The sequence below is a fragment of the Camelina sativa genome, chromosome 10, assembly GCF_000633955.1.
Source record: "Camelina sativa cultivar DH55 chromosome 10, Cs, whole genome shotgun sequence".
Classification (NCBI taxonomy): domain Eukaryota; kingdom Viridiplantae; phylum Streptophyta; class Magnoliopsida; order Brassicales; family Brassicaceae; genus Camelina; species Camelina sativa.
In genome coordinates, this window is record NC_025694.1 from 635,286 (window position 1) to 648,361 (window position 13,076).

General features: G+C 38.1%; 2 protein-coding genes and 2 long non-coding RNA genes across 15 annotated transcripts; 1 reads left to right on the top strand and 3 right to left on the bottom strand.

Moving 5' to 3' along the window:
• Positions 7-1,392, top strand: LOC104716228 (alkane hydroxylase MAH1-like; the record flags this gene model as incomplete). Its single annotated transcript, XM_010433618.1, has 1 exon — positions 7-1,392. A coding segment is annotated over one exon (1,275 nt), but the record flags the coding sequence as incomplete, so codon positions are not given.
• On the bottom strand, positions 1,497-5,386 carry LOC104716229. Of its 9 annotated transcripts, none has more exons than XR_002033714.1 (14): positions 5,327-5,386; positions 5,185-5,223; positions 5,039-5,088; positions 4,919-4,948; positions 4,736-4,793; positions 4,584-4,652; positions 4,430-4,464; positions 4,221-4,332; positions 4,022-4,055; positions 3,684-3,805; positions 2,973-3,037; positions 2,837-2,859; positions 2,535-2,665; positions 1,497-2,458 (listed from the first exon to the last, which is right to left on the bottom strand). It is a non-coding gene; the product is annotated as an uncharacterized LOC104716229 (long non-coding RNA). The 9 variants fall into 9 exon arrangements; XR_755991.2 differs by having other exon boundaries at positions 2,973-3,034; positions 3,210-3,805; XR_755990.2 differs by having other exon boundaries at positions 3,210-3,805.
• Positions 6,723-9,864, bottom strand: LOC104716231. 4 transcript variants are annotated; one of them, XR_755994.1, is made up of 15 exons: positions 9,781-9,864; positions 9,599-9,673; positions 9,348-9,391; positions 9,116-9,196; positions 8,973-9,006; positions 8,755-8,827; positions 8,566-8,638; positions 8,346-8,450; positions 8,121-8,202; positions 7,967-8,010; positions 7,798-7,852; positions 7,398-7,577; positions 7,070-7,262; positions 6,863-6,930; positions 6,723-6,751 (listed from the first exon to the last, which is right to left on the bottom strand). It is a non-coding gene; the product is annotated as an uncharacterized LOC104716231 (long non-coding RNA). The 4 variants fall into 4 exon arrangements; XR_002033716.1 differs by having other exon boundaries at positions 6,738-6,751; positions 6,847-6,930; XR_755993.1 differs by having other exon boundaries at positions 6,738-6,751; positions 6,847-6,930; positions 8,552-8,638.
• Positions 10,952-12,895, bottom strand: LOC104716232 (alkane hydroxylase MAH1). Its single transcript, XM_019231080.1, has 2 exons — positions 12,219-12,895; positions 10,952-11,890 (listed from the first exon to the last, which is right to left on the bottom strand). The coding sequence occupies exons 1-2, from the start codon at positions 12,893-12,895 to the stop codon at positions 10,999-11,001; spliced, it is 1,569 nt and encodes a 522-aa protein (XP_019086625.1). The 3' UTR covers positions 10,952-10,998.

Here is a 13,076-nt window from a genome sequence, read left to right on the forward strand (position 1 = left end):
CACCACATCATGAGCTCAAACTTCGCAAACTACCCGAAAGGACCCGAATTCAAGAAGTTATTCGACGTTTTGGGAGATGGGATTTTCAATGCAGATTCGGACTTGTGGAAGGATCTGAGGAAATCAGCACAAAGCATGATGATGAACCCCGAGTTTCAAAAGTTTTCGTTAGCTACAAGCTTGAGTAAGCTAGAGAAAGGGCTTGTCCCACTTCTTGACCATGTAGCTAGAGAGAAACTCGCTGTAGACTTACAAGACGTGTTCCAACGATTTACGTTCGACACTACTTTTGTTTTGGCGACCGGATATGATCCAGGTTGTCTCTCCGTCGAAATGCCGGAAGTCGAGTTTGCAAGAGCTTTAGACGATGCAGAGGAAGCCATTTTCTACAGACATGTCAAGCCGGAGATCCTTTGGAGAATGCAAGGCTTGTTTGGGTTAGGAGATGAGAAGAAGATGACGAAAGCTCGCATGACTTTAGATCGTGTTTGCTCCGAGTGCATAGCTTCAAGGAGAGATGAGATCAGCCGTGGGATTGACAATGTTGATTCTCCTTCTAAGGATTTGCTGACGTCTTACATGAATTTGGACACGAACAAGTACAAGTTTCTGAATCCAAGTGATGACAGATTCCTCAGAGACACAGTCCTGACCTTCATGTTAGCTGGTCGTGATACGACAGGATCTGGACTCACTTGGTTCTTCTGGCTTCTCTGTAAGAACCCAGAAGTCATGGCCAAGATTCGTGAAGAAATCAACAAAAACCTGACCGATGGTTCTCATGAGTCTGATGTTGATTCTGGTTCATTCAATCCCCAGGAGTTGAAGAAGCTTGTGTATCTACATGGAGCGATTTGTGAAGCGCTCAGACTATATCCACCTGTTCCCTTTCAACACAAGTCTCCCACTGAAGCGGACGTTCTTCCAAGCGGACACAAAGTCGACGCAAACTCGAAGATTCTGTTCTGTCTTTACTCATTAGGGAGAATGAAATCGGTTTGGGGAGACGATGCGTTGGAATTTAAACCGGAGAGATGGATCTCTGAGAGTGGAAGATCGGTACATGAGCCATCTTATAAGTTCTTATCTTTTAACGCCGGTCCAAGAACTTGTTTGGGGAAAGAAGTGGCTCTGATGCAAATGAAGACTGTGGCTGTGAAAATCATTCAGAACTATGAGATGAAGATCGTTGAAGGGCAAAAGATCGAGCCAGCTCCTTCTGTTATACTCCACATGAAGCATGGTGTTAAAGTCACTGTTACTAAGAGATGTTTGGTCTGATTGTTTTTTTTTAAGTAATGCGTTTTTTTTCTTCTTTTCTTCTTTCTTGGCATTTTCAATCCTCCCTGAGCGAGGAAATAAGGTCAGAAGCGGTTCAACGCAATAAAATAAAAATTTCAAGTTTCATTTAATTGCGTATTTTTAAAATATGGTTTAAAGACTTTAAACTTTAAACACACAAACATACAAGACATATAGATGGCAATAATAATATATAAACAATTCATATATTTATTCATCAATCATAAAAAAAAAAACATAATATAGTTTGTCTCGTTATTACCGTAGCCACAAGCCCAAACGAGGGAATCAAATGAGACTATTGTGAAAAAAAAAATTTTTGTCTCGTTATTACAAGCTGATTGATTAGCTCCAGTGTAGGGTTCAATTTTCTGTTTCTTGACGACCTCAATGTCATAATTTTGTACTATCTCCACAACCACCGTTTTCAACTGGATCATAGATAAAATGCTTACCAAGACAAGCTCTCAGTTCGGCATTAAATGAAAAGAACTTGTAAGAAGACTCATGTCTTAATCCTCCTGTTTCGGAAACCCATCTCTCCCCAAATCGCTTTCATCCTCCCCATCGCATAGAGAAATGATCGTTGAGTCTGCATCGACTTTATGCCCACTTGGAAGAACATCTGGTTTGATTGCTGACTTGCGTTGGAACGGAATTGGTGGGTAAAGCGTCATTGATTCTAACAATGCGCCGTGTAAATACACCAATTTGTTCAGCTCTGCGGGGTCATGAGACGGTCTCTCCAAGACCACTTCCGAATCTTAGTAGATTTGTGTTGATCTCTTGGTGAATCCCAGCCACCACTTTAGGGTTTTCAGACAGAAGCCAGAAGAACCAAGTGAGTGAGGATGCAATAGTATCTCTCCCCGCAACAATGAAACCCAAAATGACATCCTTTGAACGTTTGTCTGAAAAATACATATCGGCTAATAGAAATGAAATACGACAAGGAGAAGCGGAGGATGTTTTAACGTTCTTCATGAAGCTTGATGCAACCAAGTACGAACTCTTGGACCCTATTGATGATAGATTCCTCAGAGATTGCAAATTTTACCTCTAGCTGGTGGTCTCCGGACTCCAATGAACAAATCTCTTGGCTTTGCCGGTAATATAACCATCTCCAGTAAAGGTTGTTTAGCTCCATCAGGTCCAGCTGCAGTAATTAAGCATTAAGTGTGTTTCCACATATTGCATCAAAAAGGGAAGACAAACATAACAGTAATACTCACCAACATCATCCCATTTCACAGATTGCTTCCATCCACTATTGTCGTGTTTATCATCGTGGAAATTTCTAGATTATTCCACAGGTTTTGGGCTTGCAGGAAACTGAAGCTGAAGATGGAGATGCTACGGTTCTCTACATAAACAAGGATCAAAAAGAGGACTTTAGTATATACAATTAATGCCTTAACAAATTCAGTGAAGCAATCAATCCTAAACAGAAACATATCACCTAAAATTCTACCAACATCATAGTCTCCATCCACATTTAGGATCAAAAAGGAAGAGAAAGAAGCAAGACAAATACCTTATTCTCAGACATTCCAACACCTAAAATATGAACTCCATTGATGCCAGAAACAAGCAAAAGAAACAATCATCAATGTGAATTCACTAGGTGCTACTTCATATTTATATGAAAAAGGTCAAAAATCAAAATATACCTGTACGCTTACCCAAAGCTTGCAGTCTTTCAGATACTTGATTTTTCACCCTCTCCTTATCACTACTACATAAATCAACAAAACAATCAAACCCATTCCAACACCTACAAATACGATCACCACAGGTGCCAGAAACAAGCAAAACAAAGCAGGCCGTGACAGCATTTAAACATAGAAAATATGCATACTACAAAATCACAAAATCAGAAAGGCAAAAACAGGTAAGGAGAAGGAAACCTGACAACATTCTCCATGAAATACAGACACAGAGCTTCCACTTTAAAACATTCAAACTCCTATGCAAAGATAATTACTTTATCTCAAGCAGAGGTGATTACCATTTAAACCACAGAAAAGACGCAGACTCAAAATCAGAAAGGCAAAAACGGACAAGGGGAAAGAAAGTTGATCACATCTCCATGAAATATAGTAGTAACCAAAACAGAAAAAGACAAACAAAAAACAAATAAAGTTACATCCCACGATGCCAATAAAAAACAAAAAAGGAGCATGCCTCTTTTGCATCGTCAACAACTATAATGAAGGGAAGTATTTTATACTGAATAAAAAGAAGCTATCGTCACAAGCATATGTAATTGGGATCAAACGCTAGGAATAGAATCATCCCTATTAAGACAACCATTGAGAATAGAATCGAACAATATGAATAGATGCAGCATAAGATAAACAGAGGAAAATGGGGAAAGAGACCAGTTCGTGACCTGATGCCTTTCTCTTATAAACCCTCGACTATCTCTATAACAAAAGACAAGGCCTTCGACTTATAACATAGATGCCAGCGACACTAAGAAGATGAGCACATTACTTGAAACCTGAAACATCCAATAAAAAATGACTAAATCATGTTGAAAACTCCCTGATGGCACAGTCCAAACCTCAAAATTCAGTCAATAGAAAAAAGAAAAAGAGATAGCTGACACAAGCTTATTTAACTTAGCAGACTTAAGAGAAGCTAGTGAGGAAAATATATGAAAGCAAACTCGTTTGAATGTTGACCATTAGAGACACAAAGGAGAAGTCATACATACCTCACTCACCAACACGGCCTTGAACCTCCACGATCTAACACAAAAATTTATCCAAAGAAAAACATTAGCTGATCACAAAAACACTAAAAAAAAAAGAAAGGAAAACTGAGACATAACAAAACAGAGGAACTTGTGGTTGTAATAGAGAAGATGATAATAAAAAGATGTTGCACAGAAGAAACCTAAACAGATGACATACCAGAAGAAAGATTTATCATATCAGTCCCGGTGCCTCCACGATCTGCATGAGAAAAAGATATATTTTCGTACAATGCTAAGATTTATCATATTAGTCCCGGTGTCTCCACAATCTGCAACAAAGAGAGAAATATTTTCAGACTTACGCGTACCACCTAAGAGAATTGAAAACAAAAAAGAAGCTAAGAAGGACAAAGTTTAAGAACAAACTCGTCTAGGAAAGGATATGTAGATCATCTCTCAATCTGAATGTGTGTGTGTACACAGCAAGAACATTTGGGAAACACAAGGAACAGAGGATCAACAATAGCCACTATTAAATAAAACAACCGATAGGCAAATTTTTTTATAGATGCGAGGTTACCTGAAAGTTAAACTCCCACAATGTTTTCTCTTTGAACCTCCCACACAGTAATCCAGGTGCCTCAACGATCTGCATCAAAGAGAGACTGAGATGTTAATTCACTTATATTGAGAAAAAGAAATCGGCTAATAGGAAGAACACTACGTCACTACCCGAAGATGTAACGCAGAGAAGACAAAAACGATCCATCAAAGCATCCTCCGCGACAATCTAAAATAACAGAGCGAAGAGAGGTAAAAATGGCATGAAAAAAAAAGCCTTGAAGGATTCAATTTAGAAACCAAACCCTAGAAGAATAGCATGAATGAGAGACAAGGATCAGTCAAAGCCATCACCGATCAATCGTAGGATCCTCCTCCACAAATCTAAACCAACACAACAAAAAACGACAAGTAATTAGTAACATGTAACTAGAAGGAAGAAGAATCACCAAACCGAAGTGATAATGTTCTTACCAATCTTCTAAGCACTGAATCATCCAACTCCGGTGGCTTGTTAGTAGCACCTGCAAAACATTACATCTAAGCAAATTATTAGGGCAAGCAAAAATAGAATATACCAACAAAGTGAAGATGATATTTGAGAAAGTCTGGAATCATACCAATGGCAATCACCAAATCATCAGATGTAGCGGTCTCACCTGTTACATTTACACATATATTGATCAAACCGTTCAAACTCAAAAGACACTTCAAAAATTGATTCGAGAGACTTATTTAAAAGAATGAGGTTTACTACTTTACTTGCTTGGATGGTAAGAATATCTGCACCGAGTTCTCTGATTGGCATCATTGCAACATAAGGAAGCTTATTAGTTACTTGACTTGAAACTGTACTACTTGAAGTTTATTGGTGGATATGAAAATACTGGTGACAGATAACGTTCTTAACAATCTCCTAAGCATTGCATCATCCAACTCATGTGGCTTGTTACTGAAAAACATTACATCCAAGTAAATAATTAGGGCAAGCAAAAACAGAATATATATGCCAACAGAGAACTCGGTGCACTTATTAAATGACAGCAAGAACTAGAATGTACCTGACAAATTTATAGCAGAGCTCAACCTTTGCATCAACCCCTTTATGACAATCATCCATGAGAACCACGTTCAACATGAGATGGCCAGCTGAGAAATTCCCCTAGACAGGAATGAGATGGAAATGGAAATAATGTGATGATCAATGTTAGTGTTGTTTCAAAGAAATGACAGGTGATTAAAAGTACATTCAAGTACCTGCAAATGGTAAGTGTAAGCCAAGCCTGAATTAGTGCTTAAGCTTATAGTAGATCGTGCAAGTGCTCTCTCATAGCTTCTCAAATCATCCATGAGAACCACGTTCAACATGAGATTGCCAGCTGAGAAATTCCCCTAGACAGGAATGAGATGGAAATGGAAATAATGTGATGATCAATGTTAGTATTGTTTCAAAGAAATGACAGGTGATTAAAAGTACATTCAAGTACCTGCAAATGGTAAGTGTAAGCCAAGCCTGAATTAGTGCTTAAGCTTATAGTAGATCGTGCAAGTGCTCTCTCATAGCTTCTCAAATCATCCATGAGAACCACGTTCAACATGAGATTGCCAGCTGAGAAATTCCCCTAGACAGGAATGAGATGGAAATGGAAATAATGTGATGATCAATGTTAGTATTGTTTCAAAGAAATGACAGGTGATTAAAAGTACATTCAAGTACCTGCAAATGGTAAGTGTAAGCCAAGCCTGAATTAGTGCTTAAGCTTATAGTAGATCGTGCAAGTGCTCTCTCGTAGCTTCTCAAACCACCGCACAGCTTTACCATACCAGTTACCTTCTCCCCATTTTACAGTGTAGCTTTGTCATTAATAGCATTTGGAAATTTCAGAGATAAGCAGACTGTAAAGTGAGGAGGAACACACTCTTTCATATGATTTGCAACAAGTGGATCCGATGAGCATCTCGCCTTTGCTTGCATTAAAAACTGCACAAAGACAAGGGATCAAAGTAAATACAATACTAGCACAAAGATAAGTCATATAATTTGAAGATACCACACATCATTTTCTAACTTGTTACCTTGTCCGCATGCTTGTAGCTGTGAGTATACTCCATTCCAAGGAACCCATGAGAACGCCTGAAGAAGATCAGTCCAAGCCATCACTCATTGATAAAATCATCATCCAAAACCTGAAACAACAAAAACAAAAAGTAAATAACATGTAGCTAGAACAAAAGAAACCACAGAAACAAAGCGAATCTTCAGAAACAAATAATAGAGATACGTTTAGAGCAATGAACCCATGAGAACGCCTGAGGAAGATCAGTCAAAGCCATCAGTGATGATAGGTTAAAGCTTCATCCAAAACCTGAAACAACAAAAACGACAAGTAAATGACATGTAAAAAAACAACATAACCAAACTGAATATTCAGAAACAAATAATAGAGATAAGTTTCTTTCTCTGTCATTTTTTAAAAGAGATGATTGCATCTAAGAGTCTTTTACCTCTGCACCAGCAGCGAGCCAAACCAGTTTCTTCCTAATTGTTTTAACTACTAATTCCTCCCAAAATTAAATTGATCAGCAAGACCCCATTGTGGGCATCAACAACTTGGGCACGGGTTCATCACCTATAACATGTATCCGACCATCAGCAAAATGTTTTCCCACGCTCCATACCCAAATAGCAAGATATCTCCTGCAAAAGGAAAAAAAACATCGAATTAATGAACAAACAAGGACAATAATCACAAATCAGTGTCTTCCTAATCGTTTCAAAAGCTACAAATTCCTCCCAAACATAAATCCGAAGAAGTACAAGTTATGAAGGAACCTGAGCTAAGGCATGATTAGAGCAGTGCATGAAAAAATACGGAGGCGTGTAGTGTCGCCTGCGAGCAGCTTGAAATCGGAGGGGTTATACGAAGAAATAAAAGAGATATGTTTAGAGCAAAGAACCCATGAGGAAGATCAGTCAAAGCCATCACTGATAGATAAAAGCATCATCTAAAACCTGAAATAACAGAAGAGAGTAAATATCAACATGTAATTAGAACAAGAAGAAAAAAAACCACAGAACGAAAGTGAAAAATTCATAAACAAATAAAAAAAATGTGCGTAGAGCAATGATTCAAGCAAAGTGAAATTTACTTAACCCAAACAGAATGATTTGGAACACGGAACCAAAGTGAAATTTCAAAAACAGATAATAGAGATGTAATCTATGACGTTACCATCATTAGCATTCCATCTTCATCAACCTTAGCATCACAAAGCATCATCCAAAACCTGCAATTATAAAAACGACAAGTAAATATTAACATGCAATTAGATGGGAAAAAACCACAGAACCAAAGTGAAAACTCAGAAACAAATATAAGAGATATGTTTAGAGCAATGAACCCATGAGGAACCCTTGAACCATTCTGCACGTTACGTAGATACACCTGTAGATAGAAACATACCAAAGTAAAAAAATAGACGAATTTGAAATAGTTTCTAACTGAAGTGGGACTAGTTGTAAAGTGATAGTTTTGGTATCAGAAACTCCTCCTACCTTCCGTACCCACCAAGCCTCGCCCTTGGAGTTGATCAATGTATTCCATCGTAAGAACCCCATTATCGCTGAATATATCCACCTGGAAAAAAGCAAAGCATACACAAATATTTAGAGTTCAGGAGTCGTGATTTATGAGAGATTAAAATCAAACATGAAAGAGAGCAAAATGTATTCATCTGGGTACATCTAAACACAATTTAAAGCAACTATAATCGGAGTTACCTTTGTAATGGCAGAGCTTAAATGGCAATGAGCTCCAACAAGCTCCAGCACTCATGGGCCTGAGTGTTATGGACATCAAGTCATATGGACACCATATGAATGCACCTAAAATATGTAAGCAAACAGAAAAAGCAAACTCATAACCAAACTGTGTTTAAAAATTATGTTGTAAAGGCTAAAACATGATGCTAAAACACTAAAAGTACATTGACTTGTTTACCAACAGTTCTTGAACCCTCCACAATATTATTCAAGGCAGACTCACTATCAGCATCTAGAACTGATAAATGCACCTATAACAGCAAAGAAAAAAAGAAAATCTGATTAGATTAGTCAAAAGCACATTTGAAATATCAGCTAAAGGGAACCAAGTTAATCAAGAAAAATGATAAATCAGAGTCAGACTAACCTAATCATGTTCGTGGCTGATGAGAAATCCCTTAACCATTCAGCAGCATGTTACCGTTACGTCATCTATACACCTGCAAATAGAAACATACCAAAATAAAAAAGAAGGGATGAATTTAAAATATTTGTTAATTGAAGGGACCAAGTTGTAATCATGAAAACAAACACGGGTTTAAACGTATATGAAATAATCATTACTGATTGCAATTATAAACATACCAATATCAGTTTGGTCATTACAGCCATGGAAGACCTGCAAATAAGCAATAGTATCGTGCTTTAGGACAAAGAAAGATAACAACAAATTCAAAAATAAAGTAAGTGGTAAAGCAAAAAAAGAAAACAAAACAAAAGTCACTTACATTGTTATAGTAGCGCGCATGTGGAGACCGGAAAGCTCAAACAGGAATTTACAATCCAGTGGGATGAATATTAACAATAACCTGCATCGAGAATTTGAAAGACAAAACCAAAGAGTGAGTGATACAAGTTGAAGAAACAGTAGTGAAAAACAGGTCAGTATGTTATCAATAAGCTTCACGACAGAGAGTAAGATATCAAACACAGTCTTTAAGACACAATAACCGGAGTTACCTTTGTAATGGGAGAACCTACTGATCCCATTCCTTCAATTCCTCCTGAAAAACACACACACACACATAAGTTACCCAATTAATAAACCCTAAATTCAAAGCTTGACGACAAGGATCAATTAAAAAGCCTCATTATCGATCAATCAATTCGTAGCATACTCTACAAATATAAATCAACAAACTAAAGGAAACAGAAGGAATTAGAAACCCCAAAAGAGAGAGAGAGAGAGAGAGAGAGAGAGAGAGCATAACCCTAGACAGCGACCGATGAAGACGAAGCGGGGGGATCGATGATTGGGATCATAAATTCGCTCACGAAACAAACACCTGCAAAGACGAAGAAGAAGAAACTTACTTAATTAGGGAAAGAAGAAGAAGAATAACAGAGCAATGACGAATATAAAAAGCAATTGAGAGAGAGAGAGAGACCAAACCCTAGAAGAAGAATTAATGAATATGCCATCACCAACGAAGATCACACCACCAACGAAGACCCGAGAAGAAAAAAAAGAGAAGATGATGAAGTATCAGAGAGTGGATCGTGTTAATAATATTTATAGATATACGAATATTATGACCGACGGTCAGGATTCAGTCTTAACTATTTACTTTTTTCAATTTGAAGTTTTGAACCGTTAGATGAAGATTGTGATATTACTGAGAGAGAGTGGAGCGTGTATTATTTACTTCAGAAAAATGGAAATTTTATTGGGGTCGGTTTATCTTTTTTCTTTGCAGCCCAGCTAAATTATATTGGGCTTTATAAGAAGCCCATCTAGAAGTTGTGAGATATAACATTCTAAGCTAGGTTTAGCTCTAATTTGGTTCAGTTTGATTTATCTGCCTTGGTTTACTTAGATTTGATAGGATTACGGTTTGGTTTCCCCATTATTGTTAACCGCGATTTGGAATATTGGTTCTTGACAACAAAAAGGCTCAAGAGAAAAACAGAGTACTCAAGAGGCACACTTGACATTGTCACGGTTGAGCAGCAATGGTATCAATTGCAACCTTTTCATGCTTCTTTTGAGGTTCACATAGTGTCACCGAGAAAGCCTTGGCAGCTATGAAGATATGCAGATCCCGCCGCAAGGTTTCTCTTTTAACTTTCCATGTTTCTTCTTCCTTAAGACTTGTGCATTATTTTTGTGTCCTAACGGGAGAGGATCCCTACTGAAATATAAATAACTAGCTAGAGAAGTGTAGGGTATTGAATATATTGCTTGTGTGTTCAGACATCTTTTTGTTGAGCATATGGTTTAATTGCGCCCGCTGGTGTATTTTTCAGTACGTAGTTGATGAGATGATAAATTTATACCTTCCATCTCAGCTTCCCTTTGAACACGTTGTTGTTCGTTTTAGACTAGTGGCCTCAGCTTCTATAAGCTTCTTTCTCTTGTCCCAATCCCATCCAGTATTGCAGCTTCCATATGAATCTTGGTATAAGATGCCTATACAAACGAGGGAAAGCGGTTCAAGGCAACAAAATAAAAATTTCAAGTTTCATTTGATAGTGTATTTTTAAAATATGGTTTAAACTTAACACACAAACATACAATATGGCAATACATAAACAATGCATATTTTTATTTCATCAATCACAAAAAAAAAAAACCATGATTTAATTTGTTTCGTTATTACAAGCTGATTGATTAGCATCTCTTCTTAAGTGTGACGCTAAGCCCATTCTTCATACGAAGAATAACACCAGGGTATGGCTCAATCTTCTGTTCCTTGACGACCTCAATGTCATAGTTTTGTAATATCTCCACAACCACCGTTTTCAACTGGATCATAGATAAATGCTTACCAAGACAAGCTCTCGGTCCGGCATTAAATGAAAAGAACTTGTAAGACGACTCATGTCTTAATCCTCCTGTTTCGGAAACCCATCTCTCTGGTTTGAACTCTGATGCGTCTTCTCCCCAAATCGCTCTCATCCTCCCCATCGCATAGAGAAAGATAATGATCGTTGAGTCTGCATCCACTTTATGCCCACTTGGAAGAACATCTGGTTTGATTGCTGACTTGCGTTGGAACGGAATTGGTGGGTAAAGCCTCACTGATTCTAACAATGCGCCATGTAAATACACCAATTTGTTCAGCTCTGCGGGGTCATGAGACGGTCTCTCCTGACCACTTCCCACGAATCTTGGTAGATTTGTGTTGATCTCTTGGTGAATCTTAGCCACCACTTTAGGGTTTTCAGAAAGAAGCCAGAAGAACCAAGTGAGTGAGGATGCAATAGTATCTCTCCCCGAAACAATGAAACCCAAAATGACATCTCTGAGGAATCTATCATCAATAGGGTCCAAGAGTTCGTACTTGGTTGCATCAAGCTTCATGAAGAACGTTAAAACATCATCAGCTTCTCCATTACTATCGGAATGATCATGATGCAACGCTTGTCGTATTTCATTTCTCTTAGCCGATATGTATTTTTCAGACAAACGTTCAAAGGTGGCATCAGCTTCTATAAGCTTCTTCTCTTGTCCCAATCCCATCCGGTATTGCAGCTTCCATATGAATCTTGGTATAAGATGCCTATACAAGATCGTTACTTCAACATCTCTGAGAGCTTTCATGAACTCATCCTCTGGCATTTCAATGGAGAGAGATTGAGGATCAGANAATAGGGTCCAAGAGTTCGTACTTGGTTGCATCAAGCTTCATGAAGAACGTTAAAACATCATCAGCTTCTCCATTATTATCGGAATGATCATGATGCAACGCTTGTCGTATTTCATTTCTCTTAGCCGATATGTATTTTTCAGACAAACGTTCAAAGGTGGCATCAGCTTCTATAAGCTTCTTCTCTTGTCCCAATCCCATCCGGTATTGCAGCTTCCATATGAATCTTGGTATAAGATGCCTATACAAGATCGTTACTTCAACATCTCTGAGAGCTTTCATGAACTCATCCTCTGGCATTTCAATGGAGAGAGATTGAGGATCAGACCCGGTAACTGTAACTAGGGTTGTATCGAACATGAATCTCTGGAACACATCCTGCAAGTCAAAGACCGTCCCTTCCTCCGCAAAACGGCTAAAAAGAGGCAAAAGTCCGTCTTTGAGTTTATTTCTCGTGGTGTTTATTGCAAACTTTTGGAACCCTTGACGATGGACCATGGCTTGATAACACTTCTTCAGTTCATTCCATCGCTCCGCGTCTACGTTGATTATCCCGTCTCCGTAAACATCAAAAATCTCTTGGAACTTGGGACCTTTGATGTAGTTGGAGAAGTTTGAGCTCATTATATGACGAATATTAGATGGATCAACCGTGACTAATATATCCATTCCAGTGAACCATGGTCCTTTGAACGGGAACGTCATGTTGGAGTTCTCGAGAACCTCCACGCCGTCATAGATCCGGTTCATTCTCACAAGGAAACCCGGAAACATTCCATGAAGCGGCCAGTTCCAGGGGTAGCTTTGTAAGGTTTTCTTGATGAGGAAGTAATAAAAGGGTTTCTTGATGAGAAAGTATGAGAATATGAGAAAACAGAGGAAAGCAATGAATGCTTCAAAAAAGCCGATCGAAGCCATTTGATTTTGGATACAGAAGGAGAAAACGAATGAGCTTGATTTATGCACAGATATATGAACAAGATGAGCTAGGTCTCAAGTCCTCTGTTTCACAAGTAATTATATCTAAATAATTAAGAGGGTTATCTTACAATTCACGTCAAAGATGTCTGGAAACAGAGCGTAGATATGTATTTTTAAA

Coding starts and splice junctions, on each gene's coding strand:
- LOC104716232 (XM_019231080.1), bottom strand. CDS start 12,895: ATGGCTTCGATCGGCTTTTTTGAAGCATTCATTGCTTTCCTCTGTTTT. Junction 11,891..12,218: donor GAAGTAACGATCTTGTATAG/GCATCTTATACC, acceptor GATCTTGTATAG/GCATCTTATACCAAGATTCA.